This window comes from Labrus mixtus, chromosome 5, assembly GCF_963584025.1.
Source record: "Labrus mixtus chromosome 5, fLabMix1.1, whole genome shotgun sequence".
NCBI lineage: Eukaryota > Metazoa > Chordata > Actinopteri > Labriformes > Labridae > Labrus > Labrus mixtus.
In genome coordinates, this window is record NC_083616.1 from 15,896,687 (window position 1) to 15,915,947 (window position 19,261).

Here is a 19,261-nt window from a genome sequence, read left to right on the forward strand (position 1 = left end):
TCAAGTGACTGAGTGTCACTGTTCACCAAGGGTAATGACAATAAAGTTCTGTTTGAATGCTTACTGTTAGAAGTGCCTGGGCCTGTCACCTCTATTGTAAGGTCAAAGTTACATTTCTCTGAGGACGCTGTAGTCTCGTAGAAAACTGTCTTCAGCTGAAAAAATCAACAAAGTTGAAGGGCATTCTGGGAAATGTAAAGGTCCAGTGAACTTAAACAGCTGCAGGACTAAACCACACCCACCTTTACGTTGGACACGCCCCTCCCAAAACCTGTCGACACTTTGATAATTTCATCCCTCTTGACCTGGGAGGTAAAACAAAGGTATTAGGAAAGAAAGAGTAGATCAGCAATCTGCCTCCCTCCGCTGGACCTGTCTTCATCTCTTAAACCCTTTTCATACGCAAATCTCCTGAAAAACTCCGGAGATTTGGCTACCCGGAGGTTCTTTAGGCTATGTGTGAACGCAAACAGCCACATTTTTCGCGCTGCCTTTACCCGGAGTTTATCCGGCCAGACCCTTAGTATTTTATCCACAGAATATCAGAGTGAGCTGATGTGTGAACGCGGCAGCATATACTCCGGATATTTCAATTTCAGCCAATAGAAAGAGAATGACGTTTATATACGGTGACCGGTTAAAGTGTCTGCACGCGACCACTACGATCTCCGTGCACGTAATTAAACGGCTGCATTATGTTTTCTGTTCGTCAGTATGTTGTTCTCCACTCTTTTGTGGATGTTGTCATACCATTGGATTACACAGAGCATTGATATAAAGGCAAATATTCTCATTATAACGTCGTGTAGCAGACTCTGTTGCTTCGGCCGCTACTTCCGCGTTGATTATTTACGTCACGTCTTACCTCGGGAAATCCCCCGCGCCCCCTCCCCTCTGACAGGGAAAGTCCCCCGCTGTGAGGAGCATATGTGAACGGCTAGGTCGGGAGAATCTTGTAGTGGAAAAACACTATCTGTCTGTCGTCCTCGTTTGAACTTAAAAGATTAGGATGTTCGTGCGTCATTTTCTCTGTATGACCTTGGTCTGTATCTCCAACAGGAACACTCCTCAGTATCTGAGAACAGCATGACCCTAAATCAGTGCCCTCCGAACAAAGGAGTTTCTGTTGGTGTAAGATAAATCATCAGGCAAGCTGAAACCAACGACGATGTATCACTCATGTATATCACTGATGTTACTTTTGTAGCAGATTACCCCTTTTGCAAAAGAACTCTTTTTATCATATGCAATAAAATACACAAAGACAAAAGACTTTGACTTGAGATCTTTCATTACCAACAGTAATCTCCGGAGAAGTCCTCCTGTAAATATCTAGATATCATCTGGAGTGCATATGTGAAAACGGCTTTACTGTCCTGCACCTGTCTCACCTGGATGGGCGTGGCCACAGGACGACTCTGGCTGAGCTCGACTTTTCTCAGCTCACCAGTCCTGATAAAGCGAATGTTGATGTGCTGACTGAGGACGGCTCGACTGATGACTCTGCTGTACTCTGTGACCGCCTCCAGAGTCAAGACTGTGTCCTGAGAGACAGACAGGCAGAGAGAGAGAGAGAGAGAGAGAGACTTAGTCAGGCACACAGGGAGACCATGAGAAACAAGAAGAGAGAGATAGACAGACAGACAGACAGGAAGAGAAAAAAGAGAAGCAGAAATAAAAACAGTCAGGTAAAGAGAAAGAGAGATAGAGAGGGAAACAGGTAAAGACAGAGGTAGACAAGCAAAGAGAGAGAAAGGCAGGTAAAGAATAAGATAGAAAGACAGACAGGCAGAGATATATATATAGAGAAAAAAGACATGTATAGTAAGAGACAAACAGAGAGAGACAGAAAGGGATACGTGAAGAAAGAGAAGGATAAAGAAAGATAGAAAGAAAGACTGACAGAGAAACAGAAGCACCGAGAGAAACAAACAGGCAGAGGAAGGAAAACAGGAAGACAGATAAGAAAAGAAAGACAAAGAGAGTGCAATGGCCACAGTCAGACAGAGAGAAAGAGAGAGAGAGAAGCAGAAGGACAATCAAGCAGAGAAACATAGACACATAGAGTGAAATAAACAGGGACAGACACATAGGAAGAAAGAAAGAAAGACAGACAGGCAGTCGGATAGAATTAAAGACAGACAGAGAAACAAGCACACAGACAGAAGGCGTTATAGTCAAAGAGAGAGAGGGAGACAATGAGGTCTGTGTGTTTGTGTACCTGTGTAGAGTAGAAACCCTCTCCGTAGTGCTGATCCTGAGTCAACCAGGAAAGGATGGGGTTGGCATATAGGGTTCTCCCCTTTAATGCAGAACAAAGCATGGTATAGCAGTTAAACAATCAATCATTCTTTATTCATAATACGTTTTTATTCATGACCCCTGCACTCTTATAGACAGGACAAGACAACAACATGTATCCCTCGAGGGAGATTTTCTCAGATGGACTGTTCAAAGGCGTAAAATAGAAATGGTGCTGCAGAAGTCACAGTTGAATGTTTCCAACATATCCAAGATGGCAGACAAACTAACAGTCTTAAACCAAATTAAGAGTTTTTGCCTTTATATGCTACGTGTAATTGTACTGTGTTCACAGTATCAACAAACAAGTTGAAAAGAACATACTGTTGAGCAGTAAAGAGTATGAGCAGCTTCATCAGGTGCATGAAGATAGCAACGGTCAATCATCGGTTACTTGATATAAATGTCATCAACCGCCTGCCTGCTCACTTGCAGTGCATTTTTCAGAATATTCAATTAACTTCAATTCAATTACAATCAATTCGAACAGAGGGTTTAGGGTTGAAGCTGCAGGGTGTCTATAAATTACGCCTCTGTAATCCTTTGTTTCTGTAGAAAAAGCCAACTTTCTGTCACAACTTGTGGACAAGAATTTACACATAGAAATTAAATGTCAATTTATCATACAGCCACATGCAAAGATATTTATAATTTACATTATACTTACTATTATATACAGTATACTATTTCACACCCATAGGTCCATATATCATCATAAAAAAGCACAAGAAATTATAATCACTGACTCTCTCAATTTCTGAGCCATTAATAGTACATATGCATACACTCTCATATTCAATATATATCGCTCTATAGAAGAGCATGAATTTTGTTTTAATTTCATTAAGTAGCAGTTTATGTAAGAAATTATTGAATAGAAATCAAATCAAATTGCAAGTTTTTGATGGCTTGTTTTACAGAATCTGCAATACAATACAAACTAGTGTTGTCTGCATAGAAATGGGCATGACAATCATACAGAGAAGAAACAACAGGAAGAGCATGGGTCCCAAGATTGAACCTTGTGGTACACCTGTATTAATGAAAAAAGTAATCCTGAAACCAGGGACATGCACTTTCAGCCAACGCAATAGCAGATTATTTATTTAAAAGAAGGTGGTGATCGACTGTATCAAAAGCTTTTGACAGATCTATAAAAAAGAACAGCACAATTATGCCCCTTGTCTAGTGCTAATATGATGTAATTTGTCACCAATGTGATGGCGGAAATTGTGCAGGGATTAGCTCTGAAACCGCTTGGAGGACTACAGCCTCAGTACATGAGGCATGCACACTAACCACTACGCTACCGGTGCCCCTAGATTCCATAACTTTTGCCAGACATATAACTTTCTGCATTCACTCTTCGGCTAACTCTCCCAGAAATATTACCAAGGGGCTGCAGAAAACAATAAAGTATAATATCTGGCAGTGCTGCAGGATGTATTCATTTGTAATAAAAGTACCAAGTGTAATAACAAAACACTATAGTTCTAGTATCAGAGGGGAAAAACAGGGAAAAAATATGTAAATCAAGAATAATGAAGAGGACATAGCAGCACCTTGAGCAGTACAGTTAGCAGGACATACGCTGTCGTCTCCACCGTAAGACCGCTTGATTGGTCAGGTTTCAGCCAATCAGCTGTCACACTGGACTCCTGCCAGTACCTGAGCACAGCAGGGTTACCTACAGACACACACAGACACACACACACACAAGCGGTGCACGTTTTTATTTCTTCTTTTAAAGTCAGAGGAATGAAAGCAGCAGTGAGTTTGTAAATGAAAATAAACTAAACAAAATTTGTTTGTTTGTAGCAACTGAAACATTCTTCAATACACATTTTATTTCCAGACAAAAGCATGTTAAATTAGATCCTGTCCAACCAGGTGAACACAACCAGAGGTTTCAAGTTGGATTTTTTAGTTTAATCATCGGCAATATCAGGTCTTCTGACTTCATATCCTCCTTTTAAGCTGGAATTCAATAATATCCTCATTGTGTCCAAAGCACAAATTGTTAAGAAACATGTTAATGTTGGAATGTAACTTGTAAGAGCGGCTGTAGCTCAGTTGGTAGAGTTGTCAACCGGAAGGTCGAGGGTTCAATCCCCAGCTGAGCAACATGTCCGATGTGTCCTTGGGCAAGACACTTAACCCTGCATTGCTCCCGCTGCTTCAGTGGCGATGTATGAAAGGATAAGTGTTGTACTTACTCTCTGATTTACGTCGCTTTGGATAAAAGCGTCTGCTAAGTGAATTGTAACATTCTAACTTTTTCCATTACTAACTGTAATGTGCTCACTGGTGAACCTAAAGCCAGAACTTTATAGGTATGATTATAATGACTACTAGTCATTAAAACTTCTTTGAGATCCTCACAAAAACATAGACAATTACTTGAACTGAAATTTGAGTAACATGTTTTGTAAATCATTGTACCGGTGAAAAATGGTCTATAAATGCAAGTTAATTAATTTCTTCCAACAGGCAGGGAACAAACTTTCACTTTTGAATTTATTTTTAAGGTTATTTCTAAAGTGAGTATAATCCTTTCTTGACATCTTGGCTTAAGAAAAAATCTCAGTAGAGATTGGGGTACAGATATTTTCTTTGAAGGATTTGGTTCTGAATGCTAGCAACATTGTCTTTTGATTAATGTTGAGGTATCTTTCAAAGTAGGAAATAGGTAATGAAAGTGACTGTCATTTAAATCGAAGGTCAAAAAATCAGGAATCTACAATGTCACTTTGGTAAATTTACATCTGTAAAAACAAAAAAAAAAGTTGTCCAAATGACCAAATGTTAATGATAATTAAAAATAACTTTATGAATGTATTTTTTTAAAACGTACAATAAAACAAATTTAACCCTGACTGTGACTGCAGATAAAATGAGTGCACCTTTCTGTCGGGCCAGGTTCTCCAAACTCCCCAGGAGGGAGGATGCTGCCAAACTGTTGGGGTCGTGAAGGGTCAGTGCGTAGGTCGCCACTGCACGCACATACACACTCTTCACATCTGAGGCATGCTGGGAAATGTAATTGGCAGCAGAGCTCATGCTGTCATCATGGAACTGAGGGAGAAGGGTGAGAGGTCAGGAAACAAGGACAGACAAGAAGGAGACATTCAAAGAAAACGTGAGAATAGTATTGGTGAAGAAGAGACTAAAAATCAGAGTGGAGAAGAAATGAACAAATGAGGTAAGGTAGATAAAAAGATGGCAGGAGGAGGGAAGAATAAAGTGTTTACAGTAGGTGGAAGAAAAATGAACAACAAGATGGAAAAGGAGGATGAAAAGATGATATGAGAAAGGCAGGAAGAGGAGGAGAAGAATGAAAGATAACAGCAGTAAGACGAGGAAGGGTAAATATTATATATATGTCTATATATATATATAGACATATATACACACATATATGTATATTCATAAATATATGGTTATATAAGTGTATGTTTGCATATTAATGAATATTATTCACATAGTTTTCATCCGGAGTATTGTGTAATAATGGCAAAACATTACAAGCCATGTGTGGATTAAAATGAACTGTGCATTTTTTCCATTCATATCAACATATTGTCATAATTCTTATAAACATATATACATTTAAGCTGTAAAAAAATACATTTCTTATAATTCTGTTCATTCTTTCTTTGTAATTCTTTATTTAACTCTTACTATTAGTGTTGTTGTTCAAACTATTATTGTTTTGTTTTTTTACATTTATCACTGTTCGTCCATTTCCTTGTCCCTGTCTTTTTGAGCTGGTGTTATGGGTTCATTTCTCCTAAAAGGATAGATAAAGATTATCTCATCAACTCATCCTTGGGTCATCTTTAAGATGACTTAAAGCTGAGAAGTTGATAGGGGAAGAGGATGATGAAGATTGGAGGAAAGAAAAAAAATAAAGGTGAGGAAGAGAAGGTGAGACAATAAAGGATGGCCATGTGCAAGTGAGTGAGAAAAGAAAGAAGAGGAAACAGGAGGGGAGGTAGTAGAAATAAGAGGATGAGAGTGGAGGAAAAAGATCAGAGAAGAGAAGACAAGAAAATGTGAGGAAGAGGAGGTATGAAGATGTGATATGGGCATGTGGCTGTAGGAAGAGGAGAATAAAATGGGGTAAATGAAGAGAGGAGGGAAAAGGAGATAAAGTAGGAGAATGAGGTTAAAGACATAACAGGAATAACAGGAATAAACATCAGGAGAGAGAAATATGGAAGAGGCAAGGAAGAGGAGACAGAGGTGACGGCAAAAAGAGACGGAGAGGAGGGAGACAGACGAGATGACAGAAGGAAGAGTAAAGTAGGAGATGAAATACGGAAGAGGATCAAAGAAAAGAAAAATTAAAAGTGGAGAGAAAGAGGAGGCGCTAAGTTTTTACAGGAGGTTGTATAGAAAACAGGAGCAACAGGTAGATGAGGAGGTGACAGGATGAAGAGAAGTAAAAAGACATATCAGGAAAGAGGAGGAGGGAGGTGAGGAAGAGGAGCAGATGTGTTCTCACTCGGAGCTGCAGAATGGGGTCTTGGATCCTCGTCGCTCGGTTTAACCCGATCAGCACGAAGGAAGTCAGATACACTGATCTGTCTACGGCATCTGTCCCCTCAACCTGCAACCAATCAGAACACAGAACACGAAGTCTTAGCTTTAGGATGAAGATTTGTCCTGAAAAGACTTAATCAAGAGAAGAGGAAGAGGAAGTGAGGTTGATGCAGACCAGGATTTTGTTTGGTTTGAAGGAGGACGTGTCGGTGAAAGATCCGTCCGCCTGCTGTCTGCTGCGGATCAACCACGACACAGAGTCTGACAAAGACTGATGGTCCACTGAGACCACTGGGTCCACCAAAGACAGGGTCTTCACCACCTGAGCTGTGAGCCTGAGAGACAGAGAGAGAGGCAGATGTTTTTATTTTCATTATTAAACAGACCCTTATTAAGTACCAACACATATTACATCTTTGTTTACCATCACAGAACAAACAAACAGATTTACATCTCGATCAACTAACTGATGGTCCTCTACAGAGCAGAGCTCCCTGTAGGGCCCAGACTAAACTGGAAACTATCAAAGTCCTGGTTGGCTTCTGTAAGAAGTACAACCATACTGAGGACTTCAACATTTTCACAAAAAAAAAAAAGCTTCACAATAGCCTTAAAGGATTCCTCCAACATCCTCTTCCTGCTCAAATATGTGCTCGTCTTTGCCTGCCCTAGGAGGATGTTTCAAAACTGACAAGCTGACATTTGTGCATTTGGTGTGTGTGTGTGTGTGTGTGTGTGTGTGTGTGTTTGTGCTCTGACCAGGTGCTGGGTTCTCTCTTCATCCACATGCTGTAGCTGGAATCTTCACCTCGGAATGAACTGATACTGACCAGTCCTACACACACACACACACACACACACACACACACAATGAGTCAAAAAACAATGAATCAGCCTCCTCTCCTCGGGTGAAATGTCTGGTGCCTCATCAGTGTCTCCTCACCCTCTCTGATCTTCCGTCTTAGATCTGCAGAGTTCTTCTGGATATCTGCTCCCAGGACATCCCAGCGTCTTGTTGTCTCCAGGTAATTATACACCTGGACTAGGGGAAGTAGTCCACCAAGCTCTGCCTCCGCCGACCCTGCTGGCAGGTTGACGAGCTGTCTGAGTCCTTCAGGGCTGTCTACCACGGACAGGATGTCACTGAGAACCTCACCTGGTCCATGCGACAAACACATCTCAAATAAGTTCCTTACATACCACAGGGTGATACAGAGGCAGGTTTAGATGAAAGTTTAGTTTCCTCCCCTAAAAATACAATGAATGATAATGTTTCTATGTCTGTTTACACCTCCAGGCAGCTGTGTCTAAGTTTACTTAAGTTTAGTTTAGCATGTCCTTATGCAAAGCACTACAGCAGAGAGCGCATTCACAGTGACTCACTGCATGGATTTGCTTTGAATCACATCTTTGAATTGAATCCACTTTACTACATGACTCTCACATCTGTTTCCAGCTGTAGCACGGTAGCTTAGCACCACAGCACACCTGAACACGTCTTACCATTGATGGTTAGCATCCTCTCCACAGCTGTGTTGGGAACTATGTTGGCGGGCACTTTGTTCTTCAGCTCCACATTTCTCTTCTCTGAGCCTATAGCAACATAGAACAGAGTGACTGGCCTTTCAGAGCAGAATAGCCTCAATAACATCATTGGATATGAAGATCAATACAAAATGTTGATGAATTAGATCGCTAGAATACCGTAGATTCCCTGTGGGTCCAGTCTCCCTCCAGAAAAGGTTTCTTTCCTCAATCCTTCAGGCTGGAAAACACAAGGTGATTTTCCTGGTTTAAGTTCACAAAATATAAAACACTGTTCCCCTCTTCCACAATCTCTCCAAAAATGTATGAAACTTAATTTCACAAAAAGGTAGATAATATTATCAATATCATCAAGTGCACTTCAAGTCATGTTTTTTTTTATTTCTTTGGGCCTGATTTACTAAGCTCCCAATTAAAGAGTACTAAATTGCGTGTTCACTCCAAAACTTTGCACGTTTGGTTGGTGGGCGTTTTGCGGGTGATCTACTAAGGAAATTTGTGTGAATGACACCAGGTGCAAACCTTGTGGAGGCGGTAGTATTTAAGTTAGGTTTTTGCGTGTTCTACTGGTTTACGTCATGGATAGTTTGGACAGAAAGCAGGATGACTGCAAGCGCAAAATAGGTATCAGTGGAAGAGGCAAATAAACGCAAAATGTTTTTGAGTTATAGCAGATAAAACTGAATGTTACAAAAAGAAAATTTGGCTTATAAGAAAACCTCGGCATTAAACAGGGCCTCTCTTTTCTTCCCTCCATCTTTTGAAGATGAATTGTCAGACATTGCGCAGGAGGTGCGAGCTGTCTCCTCTGTGGCGCTCAGGCACGACACTCGGCACATTGTTGCGCACCAGACAGGTGGCCAGCGCTGTGTCTGATCGGACATAAATGCTCTGGAAAGAGGTATCGAAGACGGGGGTAAAAGCAGTGGTGAGGTCCCCCCATCCAAGCGTCCTACAGAGTAGCAGCAGCGGGCTGTAGAGGGAGGAGACGCGTGCATTAAGGAGAGGAGCGCACCAGAGGGGGCGAGCTGGGGGAGAGACGCGCAGCCCGAGAAAGAGGAAATCCCCAGTTTAAAATAAAATGTTGGCAAAATGAGGGAAATGTGAATAAATAAATGTCAATGTTGAAATTCTTTAGAATGCAGAGGCTGTGAATGTTCAATTTTGTTGGCTATAAATAGGCAACAATATAGTTTAATCATGGTGTTTCCTGTTGTCATTCCAAACATGTGTGGGGAATAACGCGATCTGTATGCCTTCTTTGATCGTGCCTATGTCTCCTCCTCACTACAATAACATCAGCCTTTTGTGCGTAACGCTGGTCTCCTGGGTTAGCATGTTCTTTTCAAAGGTGTTAAATACAGACACCTTCATAATCACCGCAGTTTTTTCCAGGCTTGGTAAATCGCAATGCGTGTACTAACTTCAGTTCTTTGCATTTTCTCCTCCCAGTATTTTGCACACTAGGGCAGAAACGCCCCATATTGCATATTCATTAAGGCAAACATACTAAATGGACAATGTGTGTTGTTTTGCTCATATGAAAGACGCAATCCTCACTGTGCCAGTAGATCAGATAGCACTTTTTTTGCTGGTGGTATCAAGTTTGCACACGTTTTAAGACACGCAAACCTTTAGTAAATCTGGCCCTTTGTGTTTAGGGCATTTTAAGGCCTTGTTTTTAAATCCTTATTACAGATCGGATTATAGAAATGACAGAAAATGAGAGAGGATGTAATAAAGGTTCCCCTTCAGACAGTCCACAGTCAGCATCTTTATTCATCTTTATTTTTGTAAGTATGTATCATGGTTTTATGATTGTGTGAATCTACAGTTTGGACTTTTGGAGTCTTTTCCTCATTCATCCATGTACGTACCACCACTCGTAGCTTCTTCTCCAGGATGTCTTTCTGTCCTCTGCGTGTCTTCAGGGTGAAGGTCAGGGTGTGCTCTCCGGGCTCTAGGCCCAGCACGGTAAAGGTCACTGCCCCCACACCCCCTGCAGACAATGGGCTCCAAGTGCAGGGCGTCGAGTGTAGCCCTCCCCCTCCAGCAGCTGGCTGTGACTGCAGCAGGCACAGCGCAGGGCCGGCCGTCAGTGTCACACAGTACTGAGAAAACATCAACAATGTAATTTAACAGTTATTGTTTCAACACCTCATAAATAAGAATGTAAGACCTAACAATAATGACACAATCCATGTTTGAGAAAAATGTTGTGGATGTGTATTTAGATGTTAATTTTTCCCATCTGTTAACATGGAGGAAGTAGGGTGTTTATGCTGCAGTTAGTCAGTAGGGGGAGCACTAAATATTTTGCCTTACCCGCAATTCACACATACTCCGTGCGTCAGCGCCACGGTTTTGCTCCGTCGGACGGCTCGCGCCCATTCACACTGGAACCGTTTCTGCGACACCAGCGCAGCGGAGCGCACCCATGACACATCACAGGAGAACTACAAGATCCCGCGGGAATAAAGAGAAAAACATGCCAACAACATGTTGCGTTGTCTTTGCATTGTTGTTAATTCGGTAACTGTTTTGACGTAATATTGATAAAGTGATGAAAAATACGATCGCGAGTCCGTATATTGTGTTTTATTTTGAAATTGAGCGGATGCTCTGTGCGTTTCCTTGTCTGACTTCCTGTCCGGGCTGTCATATTCTGTCCAGCTTGACGCGTGCCTGCAGCGTACTCCGGCGAAAATAGACTCGCTGCGTATATGAAACGGAGCAGAGCGTAGTGCCGTCGGTGGCACGCTCCGGAGACGGACCGCGGCGCGCCCTGTGTGAACACAATGATTGACTAGAGTGACAGCTAAGTACAACGTAGTGCGCGGCGCTGACGGACCGCGGCGCGCACGGAGTATGTGTGAATTGGGCTTTAGCTTTCATGGAGCTGCCATGTTGTCCATCTTTTTATAAAGTCTATAGTTGATACCTCGATGCTTTCAGCCTGCTGGTTGTACACGGAGCCTTTTAGGTCCAGTTGTTCCCCTCTTACCACCTGATAGGGCAGCGGGACGTTCACACTGAGTGGCAGACTGACCGGCACATGGACCGGCTTTGCAACGCACATACCTGGAGGATACACACATCAGTTAGTTCAATTCAAATTATGGACTGTGTACAAAGAGTAAACTGCAGTTCTAAAGCCTCCAGATTGGCATTTTGGCAGGTCCCATCTTGTTTTTTTCTGGAGCCAGAAGTTACAAAACTAGGACAAGAGGGTGGATACACATAGCTACGCCTCTGTCTTTTTGAACAGGTTAAGGGTCATAAATTATTTGGTTTGGTTTGACTAAGCAATGTTTAACTGACCGTTTGTAGGGCTTGTATAAAAATGATAACACTTGAATTTTTGTATGTAAAGATACTGACTGTAAATGAGGACAACCTGGCTATGCAGGACATATTTGAGTGCCTTTTGTTTGTTGTTTTACCTTTTCTGACTGACAGTAAAGCATATTTTCAAGGAATTAAACATTCAAATGTGTCCAGATTTGGACCACAAAGATAGGCCCAATCCATTCAGTGGTGTCTACAAGGTCTGTAGGTGAACGGTGTTGTGTGACTCAACCCAAAACAAACCTCAAAAATCACAGTAGGAACAAATGCACAAAGCACCCTGATGGAAATCAGAGCATTCCTAACGCCTTTCTAATCATTTCATCAGTTAAAAACTTCTAATTGAAATCAACCAGTCATTCAACAATTTGAAGAAAAAAAAGTGATAAAAGAAAGAAAGAGGAAAGGATGTTAAATGTAAAAAAATAATAAAAGGAAGTAAGAATCTTACCGTTCTTGAACATGCCAATGGCCCTGATCTCCCAGGTGGTTAGAGTGTCTGGTAGAGTCCTCATGGCAGAAAATCTGCCAGAACTGAAAATTGACAAATTAAATAAGAAAGTCTCATCTTCTTCCAAATGCTCAAAAAACTCCAAATAGAAATTTAAAGTACCATAAGCTCAAATGAATACAGGTCTGTTATTTTTGTTGTCTGTAAGTGTCTGTCTGTCTCTATCCATCTCTCTCTATATGTCTCTCCCTCTATCTCACTTTCTCGGACCATCCAGTCACAGCAGATGGCTTAGAGGTTTCTATCTCTCAGAAGAACATTTCTATTTGCCGTTGTTGCAAATTCCTACTCTTTATGTTAAACAACAGTTTATGTTTAAGACACTTGGCATATCGTTTTTGACCACAGGGGCCGCCAACATAAACACAAAGTCAGTGTACAGTTTTCCCCTTACAGCGTTTAAGAGTACATATATGATGTAGAAAAAAATGTAAACACTCAAGTAAAGTCAATATCTCAACATTATAAAAAGTGTAGAGTTGAGTAACTGTAGGCCTTCTAAGGTACTTTCCACCACTTGTTTTGTTTTTAATCTCTTTGTCCAGACAGACAGACTCCCGTGTGTGTTTTTCACCTGATGCGCTGCACCTCCCACATCCAGCTCTCCGGGAAAAAGCTCCGCACAAGAGAAGGAGCCTGGTCAAAGTTTGCACCCATTTCTGTACACACACACACACACGCAGACACACACACACACACACACACACACACACACACACACGCACCCTGGTCAGAAACAAATCCTGAATTGTTGAGCTTCCTCTGATACAGGTCTGTAATCTGTCTGTTTTATTGATGAAACACATTGTAAGAAATTTGTGCAGCTGGCTCATAATAAAACAATACATGTTGGCAGCAGAGCTTTTCACAGGTGTTAGCTTATTATCACACAAAATATAATCATAATACATAAATGTATGTTTTCTAGTTTGTTATTCTTTTAACTGTTGTCCACATAGAGTGACATATGGTATAGATCTTTTCTAGAAACACATCAACTAAATGGCGTCCATGTTGTTCCCTTATCAGGACGTTAGAGCTTTTGAACAGGATAAAATGTAAGATTTATGGAAAGTGATCATGTCTTTTTTTCTTCATGCAGACTTCATACGTTGCACAATCACTAAATTGTCTGTGTGTTTTGCTTTGTGATGTGATGAGTCCAGACTGACCGTTGCGTCCGAGGATGAGGTCGTGGTCCTGGTCCAAGTGCTGCTGGATGAACTCACAGCAGAATCTGAAGACCTGTCTGCAGCGAGGGTGTTTCTGTATCTTCTGCTCAGCAAACTGCTGGCAGGTCACACTCTTTGGGATGTACCTCATCCCCTGTTCACAGCATATCTTCAGAGGGCCGTAACTCTTGGCTGAACATATAACAACACAGACCGTTATCTACCTGTTGGCTTTTGTTTTTTATTTACATAATTCTGAAGGCGAAACAATGTGTCAGCAGCTTTATCTGATATGATGGGGAAACTGGGGAAACAAAACTTTTTTTCCCATGTAGAGTATAAAAATGCAAGGTTACTATGTTATATTCAAAAAAACAGGTACAAAATCAATTTACAGTAACAGAGCAGACAGCGACACAAAATATGTACACATACAAACAAATAAACATCAGCAAAAACAAACCTAATGCGAAAATGTCTATAAGACAATTGAAAAAAGATTTAAAAACACAATACAAATTTATCTGGATATGTTTGAATCAATCCAGTTTTTCACTTGTAAATAAATAACTCAAAACTGGGTTCAGGAGGGAAAATGTAATTATAAAACTTTACAAAGATGAGCTTGTGAGTGTGCTGGAGTCAGACACAACTTCAAACAGATAAGAGAAATAAAAGTTTCTCTGGTGGACTCCTACCTTTAGTCATCTTCTCCTCTTCAGTCAGAGCTCGCTTTGGTCGCACAGCTGCAGTGCACACAGCATCTGCACACAAACACAGGCTAACATTCAAAAACTTCAAAACCTTTCTTCATTAAACCACATAGTTTATGAATATTCACTGATCCATTGTTTGCTTGATTGATTGACTGACATACTGCTTGATGATGGTCTGGCGTTGGCGTTGGTGATGAACGTGAGGCCGGCCAATCTGAAGACGTCTGCGCTGTCGATGCCTCCGCCTCCTCCACAGCCCTGGTCGCTCTCCTCTATGTGACGAAGAACCTGCAGGCAACCGTACTTCCTGTTTTAATGTGACTTAAAGAGAAAATAGTGACAAAAGAAAAAGGTCCTTGAGATGGTCTGAGAAGTTACCATGGAGACAGGGTCCCTAAAGTTGGGTCGTAAGGTGAAGAGGGCGGAGTCTATCGCAGAGAGAGCCACCAGACCGTCCTGATTGGTCTGGATGTTCAGCTGGAGATAATCTTTTGGTTTGAAGTCACGACTACCAAATGACAGATCGGTCTAAACCCCCCCCACCACACACACACACACACACACACACACACACACACACACACACACACACACACACACACACACACACACACACACACACACACAGTCACATCTTTAATACCAAACATACCATTTACAAAATGTATCCTATGCAGATACATCCACTACACATCGTAGAATGTATTTCTGAAATGACTAAATATATAAATGAACATAAACGGAGCATGTGAATATTTAGATATATTGTGCATCCATCTATTACTTTGGTTCAGCTTTCAACAAGAAAATCTAAAGCAAGTTAAAATTAATCAGGTAATTATCTAGCTACAAAGGGACTCAGGTTCACGTAGAACTAATGATGTTTCAAAACAAGAGCCCTGTTGTTTAAAAAATTCTGAGCTCAAAAAGGCTTTATTTGTCTTAGCAGAGTCGTGAAGCCCGAATCTTCCAGCTAGAACACTAAAACAAGTTATAGCACATCCTCTTTAAATATTATTAAATGAAGGCGTCAAAAAAAAGAGCCTCCACACGGCTAATTTATTTTCATCTACGTCAGTTCAGTGTGATTTCATCGGTGTTTTGACATGTCAGTCTCTGACCTCATGAGTTGTGTTTTTTTCTTAATAAATTTTCCTTTAAATGATTCTTATCTTGCCAGGTGTCATGACTATGTTTTTCTTCTAATGACTGTTATCAACAGGTGCAGTGACCTTGGTCTTTTCTGCTGCTGGGATATCTTGGAACTCCCCAAGCTTTACTCTCTCTCACACTGATAGGACCTCATATGACCTCATATATGGCCTTAAGAACTCTCAGTTGTATTCATGTGTATATATGCAATGTGTAGTTCTAGCCTTAGTTGATTATGTTAAGTATTTATGTAGTACACACTGTTTCACTCAGTAATCCAAATGTGCAGTTTATTAAGACTCACTTCCCTTTTCCTTTTGCCAGTAATAGCCTTTTGAGCTACATTTTGTGTCCTGAACTTACAGTGTCTGGTATCATTGCTGATACAGTCCTTGTTTTACCTGGAGTCCGTTGACACACTTGTCTTTTACATCTAACCAGATGGAGTCGGCCACCAGCTCAGACGTCCCCTCTCCAAACAGGATGTAGTAGATCAGCAGCCTGATGGACGGGACCATGGAGGACGTCACCTCGAAACTAAGACTCTGTTTGCTATCGCTGCTGGAGATAAACTTCTGACTGCCAAATGTCACCACATTGCCTTTAGAGATCACCTGAGGGAACATGCAAGAGTGTTGTCATGAGTAACTATGGAAACAAGACAAACTTTGACAACACGCATCATTAGCTCTGTTTTCTTACCAGGTAGCTGAGAGCTCTGACTGGTACATAGGAGGGCGTGGCTGAGTACACCTTGATGTTTGTGAATTGTCCCACCTCCAGGCCATTGCCAGGAAGCGGTGGGTCGATGTAAAGGTAACGACTGTTTGGGGAGCGATAGGCTGCCGGCTCCAGTCTCAGACTGGCCTGACTAGCTGCTGGGAGGACAGGGTCTGCAGTCTCAAACTGTTGCACCAAAAGTAAACATGAACAAATGAACAACAACAAAGAAAGAAATTAGAGCAAAGGACAAAATCTAAAAGTTGACAATATGTAAACATTGCAAAATCAAAGCCAACTCTAAAATAAATAGTCACTTTAAAAGGTGAAAAATAGCTTAAAACATAAAAACAACAACATGTAAACAAGTGAAAATCAACACAAAAAACAACAACATAAGTAAATTGTTTCATTTTAACAAGTAAAAAGACATAGCCTACTTAAACAAAGAACAAAAGATAGACAACCTGTAAACAACAACATTTTGGGTAAACAACAGTGTACAGTCACAATACAGAGCAAGAAAAAGACAGAAGTACACATGAAACCATATAAAGGTAAACCAACAACATGGAAATAATTGGGTAAAAAGAAAAGAAGAAATAGACACAAACACATAAACAAAAAAATACCAGCCATGCTTAGACTACAAAAACTGGATGAAAGGAAACACCAATGAAACACCTCATCTTCCTCCTCCTTCTCACCTGAAGTACCGCTCTAGTTGCTTCACTTGGTGTGTTACAGATGAAGACAGCGAGGCCGTCTGATTGGCTGCGGGCGCTGCCAGGACAGGAGAGCTCCTCACTCTCTCCCCCCTGTTTAAACAGCTGTCGCTCCACCATTTGAACCTGTACCCGGTTCACCGGTTTGTCCAGGTGATCCTTCACCAACACCTGCAGGGAAATCATTAAATCAGTGTGTTACTATTAGATCCAAAGATCTTTGTTGAGCAGACTTTCTCACTATAGGTTTATTTAGTGGCTGAAACTACGGTGTTCCTAAAATGTATGTAGTGCTGTTCAGGATACATAGCCTTGGCAAGTTAATGCAATTTACACCTTGCATTAACGTCCCTCTTGGATGATCTGATAAGAAGTGGATATCCTCAGTGTCAGGTGTTAAGTAACACAGCCCAATGTATCCTGGTGAGGGATTGAGATCGGACAGCTCAGATTATGTACGGAGGTGGTCTAGAAGTATTTATCCAGATTGGTTTGCTAGTGTAAAAGCTCATGCTTCCTTGGCATCATTAAGGAACGCCCCCCTCGACTGGGAGTCCAGTGCTGCCTCCCAATGGGAGTGAACGATGATGCATTCAGTCTTTTCAAAAGGAAAGGTGATTATTGAGGCTGGGAAGTGAATTCTGATCTCAAGGGCTCAAAGTAGAGGTATTGTTCATGCAAAGTGTAAACAACCTCACATAAGTGCTGTCCACTTGTTATCAGATCGCCCAGGGGGGCATATCAATGCAACGTGTACACAAAGGTTATAGGTAGTTCATAGCTACTTACACGTACATTGAAACAGCTTTGCCACGGTTTTTCTAGTAAAAAAAATCCCTACTTGGTTTAAATTGCCTGCTATAGTCCTATTGATACAAGTAAACAGTCTGCTATTTAGAATAACATCAGCCTTCAAGAAAAGCCATTTTACATTCAACTACTAGCCATTAGCCTGCTAAGAGGCTAATTAAACTACCTACAGACGCCTCCTAGATATTACAAATAAGCTAGTAGACTCATATATTGTAGTCACAAATATTTTTAAAGAATTATTTAGAACACTGGAAAGATTAACTTTCCTTCCTTTTGGATGTCACATTTTGTTGTCATCTTGGTCTTTTTGTTTCAAAAAAAGTCAGAAGCATGCTAGCAACATTAAAAAAAAAGTTAAATTCTCCTGTTTTTCGACAATTTTTCATTTTTTCTCTTGGCAGCATATAAAGGGTTGAAGCATTTTTAAACACATAGGCTAAGTATGCTGCTTAGCTGGCAAGCTAGTTAGTCCTGAGTTACTTTGAGCTAGCTGTCATGTAATTCAAACCTAGCAGTCCGTTAGGAGCTACAGCTATTTTGGCTGACTTTTTTTTACACTTCCATCTGCACAATGTCCCAGCAGCACAACTGTCATGAAAAGCTGCAACTGCTAAAATAGTGTGACATGCTGACACACACCTGGATGTTGTAAGGAAGTCCAGGTTTGATGAAGGGGGGTGTGGACACCAGACTCAGTCTATAAGGTGATTTAACAAACTTTACCCCAGAGAACTCAGCTTCCTGAGTGATACCACCTGAGAGACAGAAACAAGAGGGAAAGACATAAGTGTGTGAGTGTGTGTGTGTGTGTGTGTGTGTGTGTGTGTGTGTGTGTGTGTGTGTGTGTGTGTCGGTGTGTGAATACCTGTTTCCTCTTTCAGCAGGACAGTAATGTAGAGGTACTTCCCCACCAGATTGTCGAGGTCTTTTGGTCCGTTGTGTTTGAACAAGACCTTCTCCATGTTAAGAGTCACGTCCACCTCACCTGTCAAGGACAACTGAAGGAGACACAATAATGGTACATCTTTATAGAGGATATTGCAGTTTCTGATTACTTCTTGAGTCACGTCTGTTGTGTCTGAGCTAAGACTCACTAGTAAAATCATATATCTCCAGACACAATCAAGAGTTTATCATATTCTGTTTCTAATACTGACTGAATTCTGAGTCAAAAACTGTGGGAAATACAGAGTTTGTGTTCAACACTTGTTTACATGATTATCCTGTTCATTAATCTGATTTTTCCCCGTATAAGAAACTTTTGAGCACTGTTAGTTGAAGAAGTGGGGGACATAGTTCTGATATTATGACTGAATTTGCAATAAAATGTTGGCCTTGTTCTTTCATTATAATTTTTCTCACAAATTTAATAACATTTTTTTAAATTAAAAAAAAAAAAGCATTTTATTTATTTTTTTAATAAAAATGAGTCTTCAGTAGTGATTTTTTTTAAAGTCTACAAATCAAGCTAGTCAGTGTTCCTCATGCAGATTGTTGCACATTCACAAATACAGTTTGGTGGCGACCTCTAGTGGCTTTAGTAAGTATTACAAGAGAACAGATGGAAGTCAGGTACTAACAATAAGAAACAATAAAGTCAACGTTTACTTCTTTTAGGCTACGTGCACTACATCACCTCAACAATGTCCCCTTTCGCCTCTTAATACATTTAAATCTGGGTATGTCTTTAGAGCTCCTGTGAGAGGTTTTGAG

The 19,261-nt window shown here is 40.9% G+C and overlaps 1 protein-coding gene across 1 annotated transcript in view; it reads right to left on the reverse strand.

Moving 5' to 3' along the window:
• Positions 1-19,261, reverse strand: part of c5 (complement component 5) — a 29,966-nt gene that overhangs the window by 4,811 nt on the left and 5,894 nt on the right. Inside the window, exons 9-33 of the mRNA XM_061038136.1 lie at positions 18,414-18,546; positions 18,188-18,303; positions 16,718-16,906; positions 15,993-16,196; positions 15,692-15,904; positions 14,517-14,666; positions 14,300-14,426; positions 14,121-14,186; positions 13,423-13,614; positions 12,825-12,909; positions 12,191-12,273; positions 11,333-11,472; positions 10,269-10,502; positions 8,551-8,611; positions 8,350-8,439; positions 7,790-8,002; positions 7,606-7,681; positions 7,022-7,181; positions 6,809-6,913; positions 5,205-5,376; positions 3,864-3,988; positions 2,222-2,302; positions 1,392-1,544; positions 243-305; positions 65-155 (exon numbers count right to left, since the gene is read on the reverse strand). Of these exons, the coding sequence (XP_060894119.1) occupies positions 65-155; positions 243-305; positions 1,392-1,544; positions 2,222-2,302; positions 3,864-3,988; positions 5,205-5,376; positions 6,809-6,913; positions 7,022-7,181; positions 7,606-7,681; positions 7,790-8,002; positions 8,350-8,439; positions 8,551-8,611; positions 10,269-10,502; positions 11,333-11,472; positions 12,191-12,273; positions 12,825-12,909; positions 13,423-13,614; positions 14,121-14,186; positions 14,300-14,426; positions 14,517-14,666; positions 15,692-15,904; positions 15,993-16,196; positions 16,718-16,906; positions 18,188-18,303; positions 18,414-18,546 (3,322 nt within the window). The remainder of the gene's footprint in view (positions 1-64; positions 156-242; positions 306-1,391; positions 1,545-2,221; positions 2,303-3,863; positions 3,989-5,204; positions 5,377-6,808; positions 6,914-7,021; positions 7,182-7,605; positions 7,682-7,789; positions 8,003-8,349; positions 8,440-8,550; positions 8,612-10,268; positions 10,503-11,332; positions 11,473-12,190; positions 12,274-12,824; positions 12,910-13,422; positions 13,615-14,120; positions 14,187-14,299; positions 14,427-14,516; positions 14,667-15,691; positions 15,905-15,992; positions 16,197-16,717; positions 16,907-18,187; positions 18,304-18,413; positions 18,547-19,261) is intronic.